The sequence below is a fragment of the Hypomesus transpacificus genome, chromosome 3 (assembly GCF_021917145.1).
Source record: "Hypomesus transpacificus isolate Combined female chromosome 3, fHypTra1, whole genome shotgun sequence".
Lineage (NCBI taxonomy): Eukaryota > Metazoa > Chordata > Actinopteri > Osmeriformes > Osmeridae > Hypomesus > Hypomesus transpacificus.
Genome location: NC_061062.1, coordinates 3,183,544 through 3,208,506, shown reverse-complemented (window position 1 = coordinate 3,208,506; position 24,963 = coordinate 3,183,544). Strand labels below are relative to the sequence as shown.

General features: G+C 48.2%; 1 protein-coding gene across 3 annotated transcripts; it reads right to left on the bottom strand.

Moving 5' to 3' along the window:
- Nucleotides 1–827: 827 nt before the first annotated feature.
- Nucleotides 828–24,569, bottom strand: rcan3 (regulator of calcineurin 3). Of its 3 annotated transcripts, XM_047049926.1 has the most exons (5): nt 24,406–24,569; nt 23,051–23,502; nt 4,499–4,672; nt 3,462–3,633; nt 828–1,850 (listed from the first exon to the last, which is right to left on the bottom strand). In XM_047049926.1, the coding sequence occupies exons 2-5, from the start codon at nt 23,249–23,251 to the stop codon at nt 1,696–1,698; spliced, it is 702 nt and encodes a 233-aa protein (XP_046905882.1). In that variant the 5' UTR covers nt 23,252–23,502; nt 24,406–24,569; the 3' UTR covers nt 828–1,695. The 3 variants fall into 3 exon arrangements, with proteins under 3 accessions (XP_046905882.1, XP_046905896.1, XP_046905887.1); XM_047049940.1 differs by lacking the exons at nt 23,051–23,502; nt 24,406–24,569 and adding an exon at nt 17,487–17,559; XM_047049931.1 differs by lacking the exons at nt 23,051–23,502; nt 24,406–24,569 and adding an exon at nt 15,428–17,546.
- Between the last annotated feature and the right edge of the window lie 394 nt (nt 24,570–24,963).

The following is a 24,963-nucleotide window of genomic DNA, read 5'->3' as shown; positions in this document are numbered from 1 at the left end:
ACAATTACGACAGTTTGGGCAATAACTGAACGCACAAGAAAGTTACAGTCTAAAGTACTCATATGGAACAAATTAGGGGGTAGACAATTACCAAACACATTTTAAAATGAACTGAATACATCAATGTCCCAAACATGTGAGAAATCAATACTTGATTCTTTTATTGAATTATTTTGTTCAATCTGTTTATGCTGCGACTGCAACATAAAATGAGGGCTTCGGTTAGGAAATCTCAAGAGGCTGAAGAAGGCTGAAAAACCTTGTTTTCCCTTTATCAGCAGGTTAATTTAATTACAGTCAGTACACCAAGTCAAATATTTATATTTATCTGTTGTTCAGCAGAATATTCAGCACTGAGCAAAGAAGCCTGCAGGACTCTTGTCGGCCACCGGGGACAGCGTTTGTTGCCGTAAAGACCCGGAGATAAGCAGTAGCATTTAAGTCTGACAAGAACTTTGACAAAAGAAGGTAAGCTGATAAAAAAGGAAATCAATATCATAGATAGGAGAATCAAGTAAATACCCTCCACCAACAATCAAAACTCGAAGAGAGTTACTTCAAAGTTGGAATTGAAATCCTCCACTGTCAGATACCTTGACTTCCAATCCTACACTCTGCAGCTCTGTCTCCTCGCAGCCAGCCAGTCTCCCTTCAGGACTACAACTCCGTGTGGAGCTCTGCACGTCCAAAACCTTGGGCTAAGTCCCTGTCCTCTCCTGCCAGTAGGAAACACACACACCAGCTCTGACTACATTAGTAAGCATGCAAAAACTGTTTGTGGTATCAAATACATGTTCATAAGAATACACATCAAGTAGTTTCAGCACAAACCAACACCTCTCCGATAAAAAAAACAACAAGAAGCGAAAGAGGGAAAAAGTATTCAGACATCACAACTGGATCGTAAACACACAGCGTCTTGTTGTGTGTGTGACCTTAGTAGGTTCCTTTTTCTTGATATATCTGTTAAGTATATACATGCAGAGAGGAAGGATAGAACCCAACCAATCCTGATTCTGAGTACTTGAAACATCAAATGAGCTGATATGAAAAAGAGAGAGAGAGAGAGCGAGACATACATACAATAAAATACATCAATAAAAAAAAAGGAAAAAAATACATCTTGCTTGTTTTGGAGGTATTGTATGTCCTCAATCAAAGCTCAATGCACACAAGCCAGCAATGAGATTAAGAATGTAGGAGAGGTGAAAACGAACTAAGTAATAAACTAACTAGCTGACGAGCTAACCAACCAACTAACTAACAAGCTACCTAACAAGCCTAGCAATGCGTGCCGAGTGAATGACAGGTGAGCAGGAGGCCAGGTGACAGCCTGTGCCTGTGTTAAAGTCAGGTGGAGCTGGCCCAGCGCTGCCTCAGGGCGAGGGAGGGGGGGGGGGGGTGCAGAGGGAGGACGGGGGGGAGGGTAGGCCGGCAAATGCCCCCCCCCCCACCCCTGTCCGTCCAGTGTGATGAGTGTGTGTGTGACTCTCATCCAATCAGGCCTCCTCATTCCGTCGTCACCATGCTCCACAAACACCCGCAGCAATGTTCGTTCGTCGGTTTGTTTATAGTTGAACTGAAATGAGGGGCGTCGTCGTGGTTCCTCTGGAGCCCAGAGACACGTTGAGAGAGGGGCTGGTGCATCGTGGGTAAGGTGCGTCGCGGGGGGGAGAGTGTGGGGGGGGGGGTCCTCTAGTTGAGGACGGTGGGCGGTCCGTCGGGGCGTCTTGTCTGGACGATCTTCTGCTTGGCCCGCGCCTCGTCCTCCTCCTCGGCCTCGCTGTCGCACACGTGGACCACCACGCTGGGGGTGGACTCTGTCCCCGCGTGGAGCTCATACTTCTCACCTGGAGGGAGGGAGGGAGGGAGGGAGGGAGGGAGGGAGGGAGGGAGGGAGGGAGGGAGGGAGGAGAGAGGTAGTGAAGGAGTAGACAGATAGGGAGGAGAGGAGGGGTAGCAGAAGAGAGAAACATTGTTGATCAGTACTATGACACATCAGAGCTGTCCATCCATCCATCTCCCTCTTTCCTGCCCCTCTCCCTCACCTGTCCTTTCCTCCCTTCCCCTCTTGGCAGGTGCTGGTTGATACAGACAGACACTAACTTAACATGTCAGCATACTGGCCTTGACACTGAGTCAATATCTGGGAGGGGGTCAGATGGCTGGGGGGGCAGACAGCTGAGCGGTTAGGGAGTCAGGCTATTAATCAGAAGATTGCCGGTTTGATTCCCGGTCGTGCTAAATGACGTTGTGTCCTTGGGCAAGGCACTTCACCCTACTTGCCTTGGGGGGCATGTCCCTGTACTCACTGTAAGTTGCTCTGGATAAGTGCGTCTGCTAAATGAGTGAAAATGTCAACAACAAAAAATATATATCTGTGCGTGTACACAGTGTCAGTGGTATTGAGGTCTAGATGTCAGGACTAATGTCCGTTTGCTACGATGCCACAGCATTCAACACATTCCACTGGCTGGAAATAAATATGACAGATCAAAACCCAAGATACTCGGAACAAGATATGCAATCTTCCATCTTGTTCTCAGAGGATTCGGTAACACAATGCCACTCGCCCTCCGAGAGAGACACAGTGAGAGAATATACGCACACTGATTGTATCAGGGTTGCCGTGGCAACCAGACAGGCTAGGCAGGGTTGATAAGATATTTCCCATACTACCCACTGCTGTCTGTCTGTCTGTCTGTCTGTCTGTATGTCTGCCTGCCAGGGCTGTTCCCAGTGGGGCTAAGTCCATAACTCATGGTAACCAGACGAGGGCACCAAAAAGCCACGAGTCTGAGCGACCCAAAATTTTAAAAAAGCCTGTTTCCCTGATGCCTCCTGTTTCCATGGTAACAGTAGAACGAGACAGGGCAGGGTTGAGCAGGAGTGTGTTGTTGTGAATCATGTTTAGAATGTTTTCTATGATGCTTAATGTTGGGTGGGGCGGGGGGCGGTGAGGGGAGGGGGAGAACAAGATGAAAGCCATCTCTAATTGTAGAGGCCAACTGAAATGTTTTAGCCTTCAATTCATCTTCCAGAATTTACACACAGTAAAGATTATTCAGGTGAAGCAAAGCTGAGAGGCAGGTAGACTATACAAGGGCCATACCCCAGCAGCCCCAACTCCAACTCCAACCTCAGCCCTAACCTCAGCCCTAACCTCAGCCCTAACCTCAGCCCTAACCTCAGCCCTAACCTCAGCCCTAACCTCAGCCCTAACCTCAGCCCCAGCCCTGACCCCGACCCAGCCACAGCTTGATGTGGAGCTGGTTGACATTTGTAAAGGTTACTGCAGTCTGAGTACAGATACTACAGCCCTGTCTGTCTGTCCTGTGTTCCTTAGCTGGGAGAGATCCCTCCTGCACTCCAGCACCACTAGGAGGAAGGCTATACGCTTACACAGGACATCCAGACTCACAACCACATTAAAGACGTTATCTGTGTGTGTGTGTGCCCACCTGGCCCCAGCTTGGCCACAGCACACAGCAGGTCGTAGTTGATGACGGGCGTGGCGTCTTCACTCTGGCTCCACCCCACGGGCGGAGAGGCGGGCGGCGAGATCAGGAACTGTTTGACAGGCTGGGGAGGGGCCAGGTACGATTTGTCTACATCCTCCCCAGTATTCTGGACCTGAGGGAGGAAGAGAGGGGTAAGGGGAGAGGGGGAGAGAGCGGAAACAAGAGAGAGAGAGAGAGAGAGAGAGAGAGAGAGAGAGAGAGAGAGCGAGGGGTTAGTAGGGTAGGCCTCTGGTGTACAGCCTAGCAGTACTGTAGGTAGGGAAGGGCATGGTGCTGCCTCTCATGAGCACTGCACTAAGTACTGCAGATGACACAAACAGCTTGTCCCCTCTGGAACACACACTGGGCTTACCTGCTGTGCCAGAACATGCAGTAACCAGCATAAACAAACACACACACACACACAAACACACACACACACACACACAGACAGACTCACACAACCCATAGCCTGACACACACACCCAATGGCAAAATAAACTGCAAGCATACACACACTCAAATATATGATCATGAGATCAAAATATAGGCTCATAAGAATCTCAGTGTTACAGTATTACAGAGGAACAAGGAGGATCTATTGGTTCAGAAGTAGATCACGTGTTTGTTAGACAGCTGGTACTGAGGGCTGTTAATATGCAGATCTGAGGCACGTCATTCTGCTCTCAGAGAACACACTGCGTGACTACTGTATGTAGCACTACCCTGGCTTTCCTTCCCCATGCCCAGGCCCTGCTGACCCAGCCAGACCCCTCTCCCCCCCCACCTGACCCAGCCAGAACCCGCCCCCCCCCCCTCCCCCACCTGACCCAGCCAGACCCCGCCCCCCCACCTGACCCAGCCAGACCCCGCCCCCCCCCCTCCCCCGCTCAACCCAGCCAGACCCCCCCCCCCCCACCCGACCCAGCCAGCCCCCTCCCCCCCCCCCCCCCCCCGCCCGCCCGCCAGCCCGACCCAGCCAGCCCTCCAGCTCTCACCTGGGCGAAGTAGAGTTTGAGCTGATTGCCGTTGAACTCGGTCTCGTGCAGTTCGATGCGAGCGCGTGCGGCGGCCTCTGGCGTGCTGAAGCTGATGCGCACCCTCCTGAAACTCCTGAACATCTGGAAGGAGGTCTGCTCGTCATAGACCCTGAACAACGCCTCGAAACGCTCCTGGGGACACAGAGACAGGAAGTGGAACATCAAACCTGGGATCATCAAACCTGGGATCATCAAACCTGGGATCATCAAACCTGGGATCATCCACCGATGACTTGACTGAAAGGTCCGGATGTGATCATTAGGGGTGGGAATCTTTTGGCACCTCACGATTCGATTTGATTCTTTGGGTCACAAATCGATTATCGATTTTTTATGAATAAAAGTTTAAAAAAAATAATAAAAATACAATAAAATATTTACACAAATTCACATTTGTGAAAATAAATTCAAATACAAAATGTAAATATATTTTTTCAATTTGTGAATCGATGTGAATCGCTAGAAGATTGAATCGCGATTCAAATGTGAATCGACTTTCCCCCCCACCCCTAGTGATCATCTATAAGTTAAATCCAGTCGAGGTGTGGACCTTTTTACGAGCAAGGGGCTTGTAAAAGGGCTTTTGCTGAGTGCTTCAAATATGCCCATATACAGGAGCTTAAAACCAGCCTAAACTCTCAATGACGACAAGGGAAAACCCCCAGGAAATTTCAGAAACGGGAACAATTGAAGAAAACTTTGAAGGGGCAATTCATTAAGAGAGCCCCTCCTCCAGAGTTGGTTGGTGACACAGACAGGTGCAGCCCATTGGCTGAATCCAATTATGTAATAAGCATAGAGATAAAAGTAACAATTTGCAACTGAATTAGTCAGGCCCAGACAAGGTTCAGTGAACACACATTCAGTAGAACAGTAGAATTTGTCCTTCATAGACCCGCTACAACCAGGCTGCAAGCAGACCCCTAACCTATTCACAAACCAGTGCGAACACACGCACACAGACACACACAGACACACACACACAGACACACACAGTATATATTGGACCTTGAATCGGGGTTAACAGTAGGTGACAAGGCCGTATTAATCATTCAGCCGCCGGCTATCTTACACGGTCCCCTTCATAGGGACGGCAGGGGTGTCACATATCATAGCTGCTCCTGAGAGCACCTTTCCTCTACAGTAACTCTGATGGGACATCTGCTCTCTGGAACATCTGCTGGATGAAGCCCTCCTGGATCACATGGACGATTTTCAGGTGCAGGTCCAGCCTCTGTGTATAAACTGTCTCCTGTTATCCTGTAGGGTGGTCTGAGTTCCTGTGTCTGGAGGGTTTTGCTGACATCGATGGAGGTTGTGTGACACTCAGACAGGCTTCTATGCCAGTACGCCTAACATGGCCGGCTTCTTCTGGTCTAAATTCAATTTCCACCACTCCATTCTCATGTAGTGTTGATGCTATCTTTGCCTTTTTCTTCCATCTCTCTTCCATCTCTCTCTCTCTCTGTCTCCTACTTTGTTCCTCTGTATGTCCATCTGTCGTCTTACGTTTCTCTGCTGCCCTCTCTGTCCTTCTGCTTATTCCTGTGTACCTCTCTCTCTCTTTCTCTCCTTCTCTCTCTCTCCTTCTTCTTCTTCTCTCTCTCTCTCTCTCTCTCTCTCTCTCTCTCTCTCTCTCTCTCTCTCTCTCTCCTTTTCTCTCTCCCTAATTCTCTCTCTCTCCCTCCTCTTTCCTTCTCTCCCTCCTTCTTTCTCCTTCTCTCCCCCCCCCCCCTCTCTCTCTCTATCTCCTCCTCTCTCTCTCCCTCCTCTCTCTCCTTCACTCTCTCTCCTTCCTTCTCTCCCTCTCTCTCCTTCACTCTCTGGGCAGAGTGACAAACCCAGCTGTGAATTCAATCAGTGCTATCAGTCAGGGGCCTAGAGGAGCAGGAGGAGGCTAGCTGGTCGATACATGTCTGGGCCCCTGCAGTCACCAAAGACACAGCAATCAGGAACACTGTTCTTCTGCTCCATTCAAATCAAGAGCTACCTAGTCTTCCTCTGCTGCCGTACGAAAACGCACGTTTTCTAGAACAAGCCGACAGGACCTTGCTTCATAATAACTTCTCCCAGGAACTTGAATCTCTGTGAGCACATAGAGTTTGGATTTATCATTCCACCCCTGACAGACTAGTTCCATGCTCCAAAGTGTGTAGTCAAACTTTGAAAGTATAAATGGATGAAGGCACCAGATTAGCAGCGTTTCATTGTGCGAGGCAGCAGACAGACTCTCCTGTGTGACCCAGAGTGCACTGGTAGCAGCTGATTCCCTCACCCAATCAAGGCAGCCTGGCCCTGCCATGTGCTTCTCAGGTCTGCTGCATACACAGACCTCATCAATACCCACAGCCTACGACACAGCCAGCCACACAGCCAGCCACACAGCCAGCCACACAGCCAGCCACACAACCAGTCACACAACCAGTCAAGGTGGTTGGATACACCGGTTTTTTAACCGTTAACGTTAGAGCCGACCTAACAACTCATCATCATCCATCAATATGGAGAACCTGCCTTCATTATCCTCCAAGGCCCCAGACGAATGCTGCTTCGCTCATATTAAATGTGTCATTCAAGTTTAGTTTGATGGATAGATAGATGGATGGATGGATGGATGGAGGGATGGATTGCTGAACGGACTGGCTGGTTGATTGTTGGATTGATTTAGTTATTTTCAATCTTTTGGAGGGAGCATGGGCAAGTTGTGACTAACATTGTAATACAGCGAAGGTGGTTGTTAGGAGTGAGGAGTAACGCTACGTCACATCCGCCCCCCCTCCCTGGAGGACAGAGACACGGTGGTGTACGACGTGTGTGTGTGTGTGTGTGTGTATGTGTGAGGGAAGGGATAAGAGAGCGGTAAGGACACACTGTGGGTGTCGTCAGGGTGGAGTGGACGCTCTGAGAAAAACAACAACAATCTAACTACCTTCTGTTACACATGCTCCTGCTCTGGAGTGGGGCAAAGTGACATCATATTTACATCATGATTACATCATGGTGGCATAATTGAACAGTGCTCAACAGTTCCATTGCGTTCCAATGTGATATTGAGATATAATCACAATTGTATGAATTGTAATATATATTATGTATAGGGATACATTCATTTGGCAGACGCTTAAACACAAAGCCACGTATAGAGGCGTATTTGCACCTTCAACCTCATGTTCTGCAGTAATATACTCTAACCACTGAGCTATACCCATCCAATATCCCCCCCTCCACTCCCCAATGCCCACATGGTCATGAATGCTTCCGAGATTTCGACGAGATTCTAAAAGAGCAAGTCTTTTTCTCCAGGTGTGGCTGTTCCACCAGATCATGTTCTGTTGGTGCGATCAATGGCCGAGCAACAACAAAGCCTGTTTCATCAGGACAGTCTCTAAGCCTCCAGCTTCACACAGTGAATTTTCCATGAGCACCACTCAGCCACCAGACCCTGGGCCATCCGGACAGAAATAGCTTTAAGACAGCACTGGCGAAAGACTAAGTGATTCTTGTGACTTAATACTTCAATGTATTTAAATTAGTTTAGTGATTGGTTGAATTGTTTCTGCCTGTATTACGTGCTCCCTCTTAGATGAGGCTCCAGACAATCACTTCAATGACTAAAACGTTTCACCTGACAGGAATGGAATTTCAACGTTTCATATACAGCTCGTGCCTCCGTATGGAAGTCCACCTGACAGACCTTCCTGTATGAAGTCGTATTTTGGTAAAGGTTCGTTGGCGTGTTAGGTGTAGCCTAAAGGTGCTAGAGCGATTATGGTCTCAGCGACCCGATGTTTGCCAAACGGACCCAGACCCAGGGGCGGACTGGCCATCTGGGATACCGGGAGAATCCCCGGTAGGCCGACGGGGTTGGGATGGTCCTACCGGCCTACTTCCATTACCGACTGGCCCTCTGACATCGCCAACATTTCATATTATTTCACATGTCACAGTTTGAATACGTAGAAATTGCTCTAAGACCTTTGGTAGTCTAGAGTCACTGACTGAGGTTTATGCTGCTTCTCGCGATCTTCGAAAATGTCCCGGAAATGAGTCTCTGCAGGTTGGGATGTCTGGGAACTGTTTGTATTTACTCCAATGTACTCACGTCCACTCAAACACTGTGTTTAGGTTGTAACCCAAGCATCCGTGACCCATTACTAATTCATGTCCTTTTCATGGGCGGAAATCCTGATGGCGGAGGAAGAGGATGAGGAAGAGGAGGAGGAAGAGGAGGGAGGGTCTGGTTACATACGTTGACAAGCGGCCATGCTTATCAGCCATCGCCCGTGCTTCCTGTTGTGGTGCCTTTCTGTGTGTGCGTGTGTATGTGTGCGTGTGTGTGCGTAAAATGATGTGACAGGTACAGCATTCAAAATCCAATCATTGTTGAAGGACAGTCGAAAGCCTGTCAAGAAAGATGGAGTCTTATAACACACACACACACACACCTTGGCTCTCATTGGTGAAGGATGGCAAATGAAGGATGAGCTAAGAACAAACTGTTTCCAATCAAACCGTATCTCTCCCTGGAGCCCCTGGAAACACAGGTGTATATTCGCTACAACAGGAAGTTAATTAGCTACTTCCCTAGCCACTGCTAGGCTAGTGGATCCTGTTACTCCACTGCTCAGTCCCTGGGTGTCACCTTTATATAACAGCCCGCAGGGAGGAAGGAGAGATAGAGACAGGCTAACAGTCACGCCGCGCGGTCATCTTTCAGCAGATTGCCTTCTGGGTAATGAGGCGTTCATTTTCCTGACGGTAATGGAAATGATGTCATCGCCGTGACGACGGGACACCGCTAAAGCTCTGACTCACGCCACAGCCGCCCGCCCAGGCCTCGGAGACGAGAAACGATTAGATGAGAAACGCCAAATAAGCACACACACACACGCACACACAAACAAGCGTGCCCACACGCACATCAAACACATATTTATCAACATGTTTCACAGGAATTAGTCTCTGTGGTTTAGCCTCTGTCCTTTGGGGGAGAGAGACAGGGAGAGGGAGGGAGGGGGTTCTGGGAGAGGAAGGGGTTTGAGGAGAGAGAGAAGGGCTGGGAGATGCAGAGAGAGAGGGAGGGATGGAGAGGAGAGGAGAGGAGAGGGAGAGAAGATCAGTCGATGGTGTTTGAGAGGTTGAGGTAAAAACACGACAAGCTTCTGCTAAGTGTCTCTGTTATGTAAAAGAAGGATTATATTTGTTTAGTTTATCGTAGAGCTCAGTGATTGTTAACAAGCTCAGGGTCATCCTGCATTTCTAACTGAGCAAGCACACGCGCACACACACAGCCCCAGCAGGATACAGTGAAATACCAGGACAGTGCACTTCATTCTGTCTGTGTTAACCCAGCGATGCTGCAGCAGTTTAATTAACAGCTTTACAAACATTGTTTCTGTACAACACACCTGCACTTTACTATGCTTCAGATGTGCGCACCACAAAGAGCTGATGAAGGAACATATGTGAGCTCGAGTGCTTTACGATCAGCGGGGGGGAAACACACACCCTTGATCCTTTCTATGGGTTTGATGAAAGCACCACAATAACCATAACACAGACATACACCCCTATAGATACTAGGAGATCGAGTCTGTGAGGTAGAGTGCTCTGTGATCCTATTTGTTCACAGTAGCGTTGCATAATCTGCATTGAAAAGATCTGTCTGTCTGTCTGTCCCATACTAGCTGTCTGCCTTCCTGTCTTTTTGTCTGTCCTATAGTAGCTGTCTATCTGCTTGCCTGCCTGCCTGCCTGCCTGCCTGCCTGCCTGCCTGCCTGCCTGCCTGCCTGCCTGCCTGCCTGCCTGCCTGCCTGCCTGCCTGCCTGCCAGCCTGCCTGCCTGTACTATCATAGTTGTCTGTCTGTCTATCTGCCTGCCTGCCTGTCTGCCTGCTTGTCTGCCTGTCTGCCTGTCTGCCTGCCTGTCTGCCTGTCTGCCTGTCTGCCTGTCTGTCCTATCCTAGCTGACACACCAGATTTTCTGAAAGTCTCAGCCAGAATTGTTTGGACTGGAAACAGCTTCACACAATCATATAATCACTCCTACAGTACCCTGACTCACTGTCTAGGAAACAACAGTGTATGTGTGAGTGTGGGTGTGTGTGGGTGGGTGGGTGTGTGTGTGCATGCGTGTGTGTGTAAGCAGTAAACACCCAGTCATGTAGTGACAGTCCTGAGTGAGTACGTTCCCCGTCCCCCGTCCCCCCAGACTGCTGGTGTCCTTGGATGTGTCAGTCAGTGTGGCCCAGGTCAGCACACCTCAGCCTGGGTACGGGGCCCCGGGATCAGTGGGGCGTCATGCATCCTGGACATCCTGTCCTGGTGACTTCTGCTTCCTGTTAACAACTGACAGCCTCCAGCTACTGCCAGTGACATACAGCATCTACCCCTTCATTATCTTGACAACACATCCAGCCATTCGTGTAAGATGACGTGCCTTACATGTCTAGTCCAGACCAGACTGATTCAGCTGGACTGGCGTGGACCAGCCAAGCCTTCTATACTACTGTATGCCCCAGAACCCAGACTAGCCTAGCTCAGCCTAGTCTCTACTACTATATGACCAAGAGGGCAGACTAGCCTAGCCCAGCCCAACCAGGCAGGGTGAGGTAGAGAAGGGCTTGGCCTGGGCTAGGGCTTGGGCAGGCTAGTCTGGGCTGGGTTAGGCTAGCCTACGCTAGGCTAGCCTACGCTAGGCTAGCCTACGCTAGGCTGGGGTGTTGTTCTGACTAGGATGGATCGATGGGTCAGTGAGGAGAATATTGACCTGATATTGACCAGATGGTGATGATGGCGGAGAGTTATCCTATGAATGCTCCGTCCCCCAGGGCACCATCTTCAGTCAACAACATGCATACAGAGCAGACACAGTAACACACACAAGTACGCACACACACACACCCTCCACAGCAAACGTAATCCTAACTGCCACGCTATATACAGTATTACATAAAGTGACTGTGAGGTGTGGTGAGGTTCTCTCACCTTACACAGCTACAGCTTCTGGTTTCCCTCTCTCTCTCTCTCTCTCTCTCTCTCTCTCTCTCTCTCTCTCTCTTTCTCTCTCTCCTTTCTTCCACCTCTCCTCAAGCCTGCCTCCTCTCCTGAAGCTCTCCTCTTTTACTCTCCTCTTCTCATCTAGCCCTCCTCCCTTCCTGTTTTCCTTGGCTCTTGACCTCAAGTCTTTATCCCCTCCTCCCTTCCTCTTCTACAGACCGTCTCATCTCCCCCCCCTCTAATGTGGCCCTCCTTTCAACTTTCGCAGTGCTCTTCCAGTCCTCTCCTCTCATCCAGCTCTCTCTCTGTTTTCCAGTCATCTCTCTCCTCTCTTCCAGAACTCTCTCCCCTCTTCCTGCTCTATCGCTCTCCTCTCCCTCTCCTCTCTCAAGGTCCTCTCTCTCTCTCTCTTCTTCCAGTGTTCCCTCTCCTCTCTTCCACTCCCCTCTCTCCCCTCTCTCCCAGCCCTCCTCTCCTCTCGTCGTCTTTCTATTAACTGTCACCAAACACCCCGAGCAACAACAGTAGCAGGGGAAGACGGCGTCGTTGTACGTCAGCCAGGCGGACGTTGTCCTAACATTTAGGTGACACCTGAGCCCCGGCCCCCTCGCTAGGGTTACCATCCGTCCCCGCCTGCCCTGTCTCCTGAGTGGGGGAGGAGGTACACCTGAGCCCCCTGCTCCGTATCAGAGACCCAGGCCCTGGGCCGCTCCACCTGCCAGTAGGGATCAGGTTACCTACCTGTACAGAACCCGATCCTGTTCCCTATCCCCTTCTCTCCCTCTCTCTCTGCACTAGCTTCAGCTGACGGACACAAACGCTGGGTCGTCCCACATCTCCACAGCCTCACAAGCCTAGAAGGGGATGTTTAGCGGGGCTGTAGAGCAGGGGCCCCAGCCACAGGACCTGCCTGTCTGCACAGGTGTGGTCCTAACGACAAAGACAAGAAGAATAAATCATCTAGCTAGGGGCAGACGGAGATTCAAATCTGAATCAGCCTTTAAAGCTGGTGAAAAGAGAGTAGTTCAGAACAAAGAGAGAGAGAGAGAGAGAGAGAGAGAGAGAGAGAGAGAGAGAGAGAGAGAGAGAGAGAGAGAGAGAGAGAGAGAGAGAGACAGAGAGAGAGAGAGAGAGAGAGAGAGACAGAGACAGAGACAGAGACAGAGACAGAGACAGAGACAGAGACAGAGACAGAGACAGAGACAGACAGAGACAGAAACAGACAGAGACAGAGACAGACAGACACAGTGACAGAGAGACACACAGAGACAGAGAGAGAGAGACTGAGAGAGCTACAAAGAGAGACATGCTGATGCTAAAGTCAAGTGATGTTGGTGCAGAAGGTGTTTGCTGACAGAGAGCTGTCTGTCCGCTGACTCACTGCCGTAGTGAGAGCTGGTGTGTAGTAATGTGTGTGCCACTACTTTATGTTTGTTTGTGTACTACAGTGCTGTGCTGTGCTTTGCTGTGCTGTACTCGTGTCCAGTATGTATGTGTGTAGCATTTGATTTGTGCAAATAGCAATGTTGGTGTGTGTGTGTACATATACTGTACATGTGTGTGTCATACCTGCTCTCTGCAGTGCTCCTGAATGACCTTGACATACAATCTGCTGATGGTACTCTCTCTTTCTGTAGATAATCACTCTATGACCTCTGACACACACACACACACACTAATATATCCATCGCCATCCCAGGTTTATATTAAAGCTGGTTCATACTGGGTGTGAGACCTGCATCAGCTTGGCTGACTGGAAGCAAACATCTCCAAATGCTCTGTCTGCACAAAGGCTTTTTACTGAAACCTGGAACCCCATTCCCCTCCATCGCAAACTGCATTCATCCAGAATCCCTTCCAAGCAAGGCCCTGAACTGGCCTTTATCATCTCTCATCAACATCCACTCACATTCCTGGTGCACACTGCCCATCTGGAGCGTGTGGACCCCATTTCCAGTAGAAGTTTGGGTTTCAAACTTCGCTCCAGAAGTTGGCACACCAGAACTGGAGAAAGGCTTCTGACATTGATCCATGTTTGGCAAAGTACAAACGTGATGGATGAGTATACAACAAAACTGCATCTATCATAGAATCTATGACCCGTACAATCACACACACACACACACACACACACACACAAAGACACACACAAAGTAGTTGCCCCAGTCTAATCAGTTCACCCAGATCCCAGAGGTAGGAGATGAGATTATGTCGTGGTGGTCTGATTCTGAGATATTAATACAATCAGATGAGTTGACCCTTCCCGAACCAGCCGAGGAAAACAGACACAAGCTGACAGCTGACGAAGCTCAATCAGAACCCCCCCCCGCCCCACGTGCTCTAATCCCTCCCCCTCCCTCCCTCCCCCTCCCTCCCCCTCCCCCTCCCTGTCCCTGTCCCTGGACTGTGCCAGAAACCAGGATTAGTCCTGCTTTTTGTGCCATTCCAAAGTCAACACACTCAACCCTCTCAGCTCTGCGTGGCCCTGTGCCCACACCCCCTCCCCCACAACTTGTTTCAGAACGCGACACAGTGCAACTCTCTCTTTATTCCCAACTTAGCCCTGGGGAAGTTAAGAGTGACTATAGGTTGGTTGAGGAGGGTTGGGGGATGAGGTTGTTAATGGTTAGGGGTGATTGGGGGTGGTTAGGGGTGGACATGGGGTGGGTATGAGATGGTTTGGGGTGATTCTGGGTTGGTAGAGTGGTTATTCGGTAGTCACGGGTAGTTAGGTGAGTTTATGAATCGTTATGGTGTGGTTATGGGTGCTTATGGGTTAGTTTAGGTGCTTATTACCTCATGGAGATGTTACAAACATAGTTAGAGTAGTTAGAGTTGGTTATAGGGATTCTAAGCATGGCTATGTGTGGTTACAGGGATAGTTGGGGTAGTTAAGGGTGGTTATGGAGTAAATTGTTCAAGGTATTTATAGGGTAGTTTGGGGTGGTTACAGAGTTGTTTGAGCGAAGCTCATGGGCTAGTTAGGGTTAGGGAAGCTTATGGGTTGGTTAAGGTTAGAGAAGATTATGGGCTGGTTGAGGTGGCTGTTTTCTGGTTGTAGAGGGATGTTTAAATTTGATTGAGAAGATGTGATGGAAACATGAAGAAGAAGATTGTGAAAAAGTTATTTGAGTTGGCTGCTCATTTTGAACATAAAGTGGATTAATCAATCGCTCCCTGTCACTCTCCCTCCCTCTCTCTCTTTCTCTTTCCTCCATAATGACACACAGCCAGTCGGCTGGGAGAAAATGTTCTGCCAATTAATTTTTGTAAAAGGTTAATAGGCTCTGGGACCATCTGCATGACTTTCGAAATAAACACTCTGCTAGCGCGTTATATGGTGCGCACGCCGCTCACACAGACCCGAGCCTTGAAATTGGGTACCTGCATTGCTGAGATGGGGAGGTGGAGAAGGAGGAGAGGAGCAGAGAGGAGACGGTGCCTCACTGCGTCTATGCTTCCCTAACACTTTTGTGTTTCAGCATTGACCATCCTATCCAGCAATCCCCTCCCCTTTACATTTACGTATGTAATTTGCGCACGAAAACTGGTCCGTGCTTGCACATAAGAGATGAATACCGCATGCAGTGGAAGTCTGCTGCATGCAGACTACCCCCCTCTCCCCCCTCCCGTTCCCCCCCACTTCTGCAATCCAACAAACGTCAGTCAGATAAAATCATAGCACCGGGGTCGACCATGCGCATAAGACATGCATCTTAATGAACTGCGGTTTCATTGATAAAAATGTCGCCTCTCAATGGGGCTGCGTTGTAGGTCAACAATACATGCACTTTCAGGACATGCAGTGAGAGAACGACTTAGGCTCATAAACATCTGACAAAGGGGGGCAAAATGTAATTATTAAACGTGCGGTTTAGTCAAACTATACCTGCATTTTGTCGGATGTAAACACTTCGGTGTCTACTTCGCAGGCGATGATGGTTACCATCTCCAGTTTCATATTTATTGATGGCATTCCCTTTCGTAGCTGAGAGAAAGATAAATAAAATCAATTCTTTCGTTTCTCTACCCTGAGTCTTCAGAGAAGATGCAGGTGATTACAACTCCAATGAACGGGTTTGGGACGAGGAGCTGTCGTGTCCTGTCCTCACTGACTGCACTAGTGCGCTATTGAAAGTGATGCAGCAGCAGCAACCTTTCTTTCTCTCTCTCTCTCCCTCTCTCTCTCTCTCTTTCTCTCTCTTTTTCTCTCGCTCTCTTTCGCTCTCTCAACACAACGCGCTCGTGCTCCCGGGTAGAGCAAGCAAAGCAGTCACATTCGCGAGCGCGCCAAGATGCGCGCGGCCTGGCACAACATTGACGTCATTACCACCCTCATTTGTTCATTCGCGCAACGCCATTGGTCCTTTTACCCCGGTCCACTTGTGTTCGTCAGTACGTGCACGGGGCACTGCAGAATGAACAGTCCGGTTCTTTCTGCTTTTATTATTTTCTCTATAAATCCATCATTCTGTTATTTTACTTGTCAGTACAGCAGTAATCAACGGGACATATCTAAACATGATGTCTGTATGAAGAAACCGTTACAAATCAGTATTTTCAGAAAGATATAGGCCTACAGCAGCTCTTTGTGAAATCATATAATATGACATTACTCAGCGTTGTGAGTTTCATCGCGTGATGGTCAAAATGTTACCCTCTGAAATCCTGACTGATTTATGAACTCCTTCAGCAGTCTTTCTGAGTCATGATTTATTTAATTATTCAATGTTCTTTCAGGAAGAAAGAGAGGACCTACCACAGCACTGTAAAGATCTTTTTGAACCACTCACACCTGGCCCAGAGTGGCTAATTAGCGTGAGGAGTATATCTATTTACATAAACTGTATCTTCCATGAGCTAGGCCACACGCGCACTGCTCCTCAAGTACATAGGTCACTACAGAAGCCGCAAGCCCACGGCCAAATACAGTAGGCCTTGTGTCATATTCACAACAACTGCCACCCCTCCGCTGTCTCATATTCACGATGCAATTTGAATGTGTTCTCGAGCTGCAAATCCAATCGGTCCAAACTTCCAACGGTCAAGACTGCATGACCACTTATTATCCTTCTGCCAGCTCCGTTTAATTATTGGTCAGCTAAGAAAATAAGTCTCATAAGCTCCTGTCATACTGGCTGCTGAAGACAGAGAGGGGCTATTTATAATATCTGTCTGCACGCCACAGTCCATGACCCAACCACAGGACAATGATCAGACGCACGCACATTGAGCGATATGACCACAGACACACGTGCATGCCGATTTGAACTGGACGATATTACAGGTTCCGGAGCATGTCTGGCAACGCAAAAGTAGCATAGAATAGGCCTTTTCCAGTCTGTACTGTAGTAGTATACATATCTGTAGTAGTAATCAAACTGTAGTTACATTGGAAGGGCTCGGGCTATGCTACAACTGTGTTCTACTGTTAAGACCACGAGCCCCGTTTTAAAACAGCCAGAAAAAACAAAGACATCCTGTGCTAAGCTGTAGAGCTGAGTTCTCGGGACTTGTTACTGTCGTTGGCTATTTGTTGTTACTCTACCGTAGGATAGATGGTCACGGATGATTGGCCAGTTCCCACCCCCCTTTTTAAATGACGTATTTCCTTTGAGATCCTGCAGCACCACAATAGCTGCACATTTGTCACATTTGTCATTTTATTAGTCACTCAGTTAGAGGTTATAAGTTAGCTTGTATGTACATGGGTTGATATGTGTTCATGTGTATATAAAAAATAATCTTTTCCAGACACTGTCCTTGCGTGAAAAAACAGCAATTTTTGAAGCGTTAAATTACCACGTGGAGTGTTTATATACCGTAGATCCATCGGTTCAGGAGCTATATAAACCCTCAACAAGCAAAATCAACCCTCCTGATGTTAAATGCACTTTTCTGTGCAGTCATGCTGTGTGAGACAGTAAGTCGGCGTGGAGCCCTGATACCATGGCGATCAAACAGCAGTAGGAGGGATGCAGCCAGCCCTGGGAGCGTCAGGCTCTTAGTATTCCGTAGCTGGGCTCTGCAGAGGAACACAGGAAATCAGGGCAGTGGATCATCATGCTGGTCTTCCAAGTACGCATGCGCACAAATACACTCGTGAACCCACACACACAGGCATACACACACACACACACAAGCAGGCAGGCAGTTCTATAAACACTCATTCATAGCCAGAGCACATCCAGATGATACAGAGTTTTCACATAAACATGTCAAGCAGGATGAGGCTAGATACATTGCGGGATAGATCAGACGAGGGCAGATGGGTCACTGGGTTGTTGTGTGATTGCTGTTGTTGTTGTGTGATTGCTGTTGTTGTTGTGTGATTGCTGTTGTTGTTGTGCAGATGTGGGTTGAGGGGGGAGGAGGAGGGGGGAGGGGAGGAGGGGGGAACGTGAACCAAGCCCTGGGCACAATTACACCCCCACCTCCAACCACTGGGCCTTGGCCCACCATGCTGCCTCATTTAGCCCTGCCCAGCCCAGCCTACCCTTGCCCACCCCTGCCCAGCCTCGCCTCTGGCACCAATGCAGCTGGCGTAATCTAGGTCAAGCTATTTATATAAACAAACAGGGAGCCAGGGGGAGCCAGAGAGGAGAGGACCAGGATGACCAGGTGCAGTGGACAGCAGGGCAGGAGCCGTGTCAGAGAAATTAAGGATTCAACCTTTTATTCGCTTTAAAATGATACTGTGTCCAGCATTCCTTGCAAGCAGAAAGGGGAACCTTACCAAGTGAACTCTAAGCGAACTCTGGGCATCTCCAAGCAAACATGCGTGTAAACGTGCAGACTTTCATCTTAACTGAGCATGTCATAAACTTGCTGATTCTCTAGTAAGCCTGGCAGTGTAAACTTCCACTCAGAGACGCACACACATACACACGATTTTTATGGCTTCTACACATGCACCATTCATACACAATTCATGCACTCAAAAAATAGCATTTATATACATTCATTCAACGAAATGGACAATCTCACTGTTAACACTTAGTGACAGCAGTTCCAACATACCTCTACGGACATGTAGAGTGAATGTATGGTGTGTAGATAAATGAGCAGGTTAATGACAGTCCAGTATGGTTCAGGTTAGTGTTCCCAGCCTGGTCCACAGCCAGGAGTTTAGCATAGTCCAGAGACTTACCAGCCCAGGGGAAAGAGCACGGGGCAAGGCCCTGACAAGCAGGGATGAAGTGATGGAGAAGAGGATGGTGAAGTGATGAAGAAGAGGAGGATGAAGTGATGAAGAAGAGGAGTGATGAAGTGATGGAGAAAAAGAGGATGAAGTGATGGAGAAGAGGAGTGATGAAGTGATGGAGAAAAAGAGGATGAAGTGATGAAGAAGAGGAGTGATGAAGTGATGGAGAAAAAGAGGATGAAGTGATGGAGAAGAGGAGTGATGAAGTGATGGAGAAGAGGAGGATGAAGTGATGGAGAAGAGGAGTGATGAAGTGATGGAGAAGAGGAGGATGAAGTGATGGAGAAGAGGTGGGTGAGAGAGTTAGACGAGATCCCTCAATGTACACATGAGTGGATGACCCCCGAGCTCCACCGGTCATCCCCAAACCAGGTCAGATGGTCCGACACAAACACACACACACACCAATGCATGCCTGGCCACATCAACACGTGCACACAAACACACACACAGACACATTCACACACGCATACACAAACACATCCCCAAACACATTCTACAAACACATTCACAAATGCATACAAAAATCCAAAAGCATCCACAAGCACAAAGGAACGTTGACAGTGTTACAGTGTTCTGAAAGATAGTGTGTGACATTGTCTGAGGCAGACTGACAGAGAGAGAAAAGGAGAGGAGGGGAGAGAGGGGTGGAGACAGAGAAATGAATCGAGTGTTCCCCCCTCTCCTGCTCTGGTTGTTAACACTAAGAGGTACCTACCAAACCAGAGACATTTTAAGATTAGTCATTTCTATAGAGGAAGAGGAGGGAGAGGAAAACAAAATTAGAGAAGAAAATAGATAATTGAGACGAGTGAAATAAAGATATTAAAAGCAACAGTAGAATAAATAAATAGCACTAGGTGGGAAGAGAGAGAAAGCGTGAAAGAGACTTATGCATATTTTTTCTTTTTAGAAAGACTCACTGGCTGCCAAACCAATAAGATTAACTTGCAAAAAAAAAATTGCAAAGAAACCACTCTAAAATACCGTCAATAGTCCTTCTTTCTAAGGACAATGAGAACAGGGTCAATGTTTGGCTTCCAAGAAAAGGAGGACCAATCAACATGTTTGAACACCAGCCAATCAGAAACTCAGAGGTAAAGGCAAGTTTTTAATCACACTGTTTCATCAACCCTCTAGACTGGTGCAGCTCTTTTATTTAAGTTGAATGCACCATGATAGGAGCTGTCTGATAGAAAAACCTGCCAATACAATCGGACCATTCCTGTGGTCTGTCTCTGGATAACAAGTTCAGTAAATTACACTTTCCAGTATTGTGCAGTCTTATTCCACCTGAGAGACCGGCGGAGGAGGAAGTATAATATGAAACATCCTCGTTATACATAACAGAGAGCAGTGTGTCTGTTCACCTTTGACATCATTCATGTCCATCTGATTCCCCCACAGTGTGGTGAATGAAAGACCTCCGTATTTACATACAACTGTATGAGGGTTAGAGAACCCAGTCTGTACCTGGGGTAGCCAGGGTCAGAGAACCCAGTCTGTACCTGTGGTAGCCAGGGTTAGAGAACCCAGTCTCCCTGGGGTAGCCAGGGTTAAAGGAACCCAGTCTGTACCTGGGGTAGCCTGGGTTAGAGAACCCAGTCTGAACCTGGGGTAGCCAGGGTTAGAGAACCCAGTCTGTACCTGGGGTAGCCTGGGTTAGAGAACCCAGTCTCTAAACCTGAGGTACCAGTGGCCAACAGTACCATAGCAGGGTTGTTTAAGGAAATACTCTTGTCTTGCAGTAACCTTGTCTAAGTGTAATCCTGGGACCAGGAGAAGGTCCTCTGGTAAATCAGGACTGTTCCTGCTCAGTGCTCCCAGCAGGAAGCAGACTATCATAACCACACAGGCCGCCAGAGGGACGGGTAAACTCTGCAATGCATCATGGGTGACCTTCAGCCCGCTGTGTGCCCCCTTACGTTTCCCCTGCGGACAAAGACCCAGAAATAGATGGTCCTCTCTTCACACACACAGCCCCTCCCCTTCAGTCTCTGTTGGTCTGGTGTAGATGGAGAAAAACACCAGCGACTGACCTCAGTCAAAAACACATCTTGGAGAATTCCTGCTTTGGCCTAGGTGTCAGTGTTTTGGTACCAAAACAAGGCACAAGTCTAATTTCCATCCCAACCTAGCTGGGAACACACAGTTTTTTTTCCAGCTGCTCTTATTGCAGTTACAGAGAAGGTTGAAAAGTGTCGAACATCTTTCTGAACCTTTCCATCGCCACCATCCATCTCAAGCCACCCAGTGTCATCTTCACGATCCAGAACCTCCTCGTCTAGAGGCCAACGTATCCGGCACCGATTCATAAGAGCAGCACTACCAACACCACTCGTTATCCTGCCGGCAGAGACCAGAGAGGCCTGGACGACCAACGCCTGACCTCCAGCATTAAGGAGGAGTAGGAGTCTCCTCTTTCTACTCTGCCTCGAAGATACTCAGCAGAGCGATACACGGCAGATAAAAGAAAAGTGTGTCACTCGTTTTGTTGTTGCTGCTGTTGTTCGCTAATGCAGGACGGATGAGAAGAAAGCTTTTTGCAGCGCCCCCAGTCTCGCTCCTAAAAGCTCCTGATTTAAAAAATATATATAATGAAAACCCAGGGCACGGCGACTCTCACTGCACAGCAAACTAGCTGATTACCATGGCAACCTAATACTCTTAACCTTCTAGAACCTTGCATGGATGTTCCGTGTGTCTATGGGATGTTCTGTTATTGTTGAGACTAAGCTCAGGGCCCTGAGACATGATTCCGACTGGTTTTTAGAATGTAGGTTACTTTGTTCTCTCCCTCTCTCCCTGTCACCTTCTCTGTCTCCTTCTCTGTCTCTCTCCTTCTCTTTCTCTCTCTTCCTCTTTCTATCTCCCTCTCCTTCTCTCTCAATCTTTCTCTCTTCCTCTTTCTATCTCCCTCTCCTTCTCTCTCAATCTTTCTCTCTCCTTCTCTCCTTCTCGCCCTCTCTCCTTCTCTCCTTCTCGCCCTCTCTCCTTCTCTGTCTCTCCCTCTCTCCCTCTCTGTCTCTCTGTCTTTCTCCCTCCCTCTCTGTCTCTCTGCTAAGTACCAGTGAGGGTGAGTTGAGGACTTTGAGGCGGAATCCAAAGCGGATTTAACAAAGGAAGAAGGAACACATGACCGGATTAAATGCCAGGCAGGTATGATATTTATGTACACAACATGAACATGGGCTGAGAAAAAAGATTTGTGATCCAAAGGTATGTGTAAAAAATATAATCCATAATAATCTATGCTTCGGTGCTTGTGATTGAGCAACCAAACACTCACTGATCAGGATAATGACATGTTCCTTCTCTGTGTACAACTTGGCTTGGATTTTGAAAGTTTAAATAAGTGTTGAGGGGTTTATTTTTAGAGCAGCAATTGAACTGTACAGTGAACAATCACATTGACATTCAGTTACTGAGGGGTGAGGGGGCGGCATTTCCACTTAAAAGAGAGAGAGAGAATCCTAATGAAGCCAGGACTCAGAAATGAAGGAGAGGGAGGAGAGAGAGAGGCGAGGGGGGGAGGGGGGGCTCAGTTACTGCTAGGAGCAATGGGTGTACAAACAGAAAAACTCACAAAGCAGGAGTGATTCATTTAAAAGGATTTGTATCCCAATTTTAGACTCCTTGCCTTGTGTAATGAGTATATTGGTATGTTTGGAGAGAGGGAGAGAGATAAAGAGAGAGAGAGAGAGAGAGAGAGAGAGGGAGAGAGATAAAGAGAGAGAGAGATAAAGAGAGAGAGGTATAGTGACAGAGAGTGCCTCTCTTTCTTTCTCGCCATTGCCCAAGGCTGGATAGAGACAGAAAAAGAGAGGTAGAGAGAATTTGTGAGAGAGAGAGAGACAGAGACAGAGAGACAGAGAGAGAGAGAGAGAATAGAGAGGGAGAGTGAGAGAGGATGAGAGAAACAGTGAGAGAGGGAAACAGATAGGGCGAGTGAGGGAGTGTGAGAGTGAAAGAGAGGAGGTTGCTCAGCGTGCCAGCTGGAGGGATGCATGCCACTGAGGTATAATTGGATTACAGGGGCAGAAAATTAAGTGTTTGTGTCTTCCCTCCTCCAGTAAACCAGGGCTCATCTCTCCCCTTTTGGAGTGGCAGATGAAGGTGTGACACTCAGTCACATCATCTTATCTCTGGGGGAGAGCTAAAAGAAACGACAACCAGTCTCCACGAAGAGGGTGTGTGTGTGTGTGGGGGAAGGGGGCATACCATATCTCATACCTGGAGAACACCCACATCTCGCGCTCACACACACACACACACACACACAGGAAGTGACTTTGCCGCTTGTCTCACCCGTTGTGGCTCTTCCTCAAACACAGCCTGGTGGACGCCGCAGGCAAACAGAGCGCTGGGCAAGTCGCTCACGTCCATCATCTCCGTGGCCTCCTTGTGTTCCTCCTCCCCAAACACCATCTCCTCCTCTTCCTCCTCCTCTGGGTCGCTGCTGTATGTCTCAGAGCCATTGCTCCATGCCTTCATCCCCTCCCGCAGCATCACCAGGCTGGCAGGGAGCTGGACGCTGAGGGGCTGCCGGGGCTGGGGCTGGGGCTAGGGCCGGGGCTGGGGCTGGGGCTGCCGGGGCTGGAGCTGGAGCTGGAGCTGGAGCTGGGGTTGGGGCTGGGGCTGGGTCACGGGAGGCTAGGTCAGGGGAGTCACTAGGACTTGGGGGTGGGGGCAGGGTTAGGGTAACAGCAGCCGGCACCAGCGAGGGAAGAGGGAAAGAGAGGGAATGGGACCGAGGATATCTGGGAGAATCAGATCAAGCAGATGTGTTTTATTTCATCGGGCACTTCACATCTCCTCCTTCTTCCGTGTTGTTCTATCTCAGTCTGAAGATAAGATAGTTTCCTGTCTGTGATACTTTCCTTAATAGCTGACTTTCTTTTGGTTCGTGAGTGTTCAGTACGTCTTTTCTATGGCTCTGATCTTGAGTATTACTGTAACATCACACAGGGACTCTGCTATCTAGCGCTACCTGGCGGCGCGTGGTGAAACGGACGCTAAAGTCAGCATGGGCACGTCAATGTTTACAATGTTATAATCGGTTATTATGGCCTTCACGACAGGTTGTGTATCAAATGTAGAGAAAGGTTGACATGTCCGTTAACTTCCTTGTCAACAATTTGGTTGATTGACTTTTCATATGCTGTCTTTATGATGTAACGTTACTTACGGAAACCTTAATGAGTGTTCACAGCTAGCAGACATATTCAATATAGCCCTCAATCCCTCTCCGATGATGTCTGCGGTCTGTTAATACAATTATATTGATGAAGACTATGATACATAGTAGGCTACAATGTGTCAGTGCCTAAAAATATTCTAAAGCCTGCACTGTCTAGTCTAGGCTATAACAGATGATAGACGACATACAATAATTGTATTAAGCTAACAGCAATGAAAACATGATGTTGGTAGATCAGAGCGAGAGACGTAAATTAATAAGCTTATCAGCGGAGCTGAGCTGAGGCGCACGGAGGGCAACAAACTCTCTCCACTTAATGTCAAAAAGACATCAAGGCGTCACTAAATCAAACGAACCCTTAGCCTTAGGGGTTTGTCATGTCAAAACGATAAATTACTAGACATGTACAATATTTCAAAATGATCAAAGTACATATATTTGACTATTTAGGGTATATACTTACCACTGTCAGACAAACAATTGCAGCGTGGTATTTTATTTTTTCGTAGAACAATCAACTATTTTCACCATGCACGATGGTTAGTATGAATATTCAGGCAATAATATTGGTTTTGACGTTTCCTTCAGATGCAGTCACTACATTAGACTACTGCATGCTACAGTATGTGACGCAGCCTACGACAATGACATTCACAGTAGGGTGAGGCCAATGATAAAGAGGCCGGTAGATTGTCCGCCAATGGTGATCGAGCAAGGGGAGGATTTTGTAGTTCAAGATTGGTGGCAAGTGCTCCGTAAACACGCAAACAAGTGGTGGGCCTATACAGACGCTGAAAGACATGTAACTAATGTAACTAGAGAGACACTATTGACAATCAGCGCACTTGCCAGGAATCCTTTTTGACGCCGACAATGTCCCTCATATATGGATCAGGAGTGTCTTTAACTCCCTCTGTCTCACCAGTGCCTTTTTTCGTTTTTGTTTTTTTTCCTACCTGAGAACAGAAAAATCTAAAACTTTTTTCAAATATTTGTTTTCAACTTTTCGAAACTTTTTTTC

Bases quoted from the DNA above. Each gene is read 5' to 3' on its own strand.
- rcan3 (XM_047049926.1), bottom strand. From the start codon at position 23,251: ATGCTGCGGGAGGGGATGAAGGCATGGAGCAATGGCTCTGAGACATAC. The intron at 4,673-23,050 runs GTGAGACAAGCG...CTGTGTCCCCAG, and splicing joins TTGAGGAAGAGCCACAACGG to GAGCGTTTCGAGGCGTTGTT. The intron at 3,634-4,498 runs GTGAGAGCTGGA...TTCCTCCCTCAG, and splicing joins TCAAACTCTACTTCGCCCAG to GTCCAGAATACTGGGGAGGA.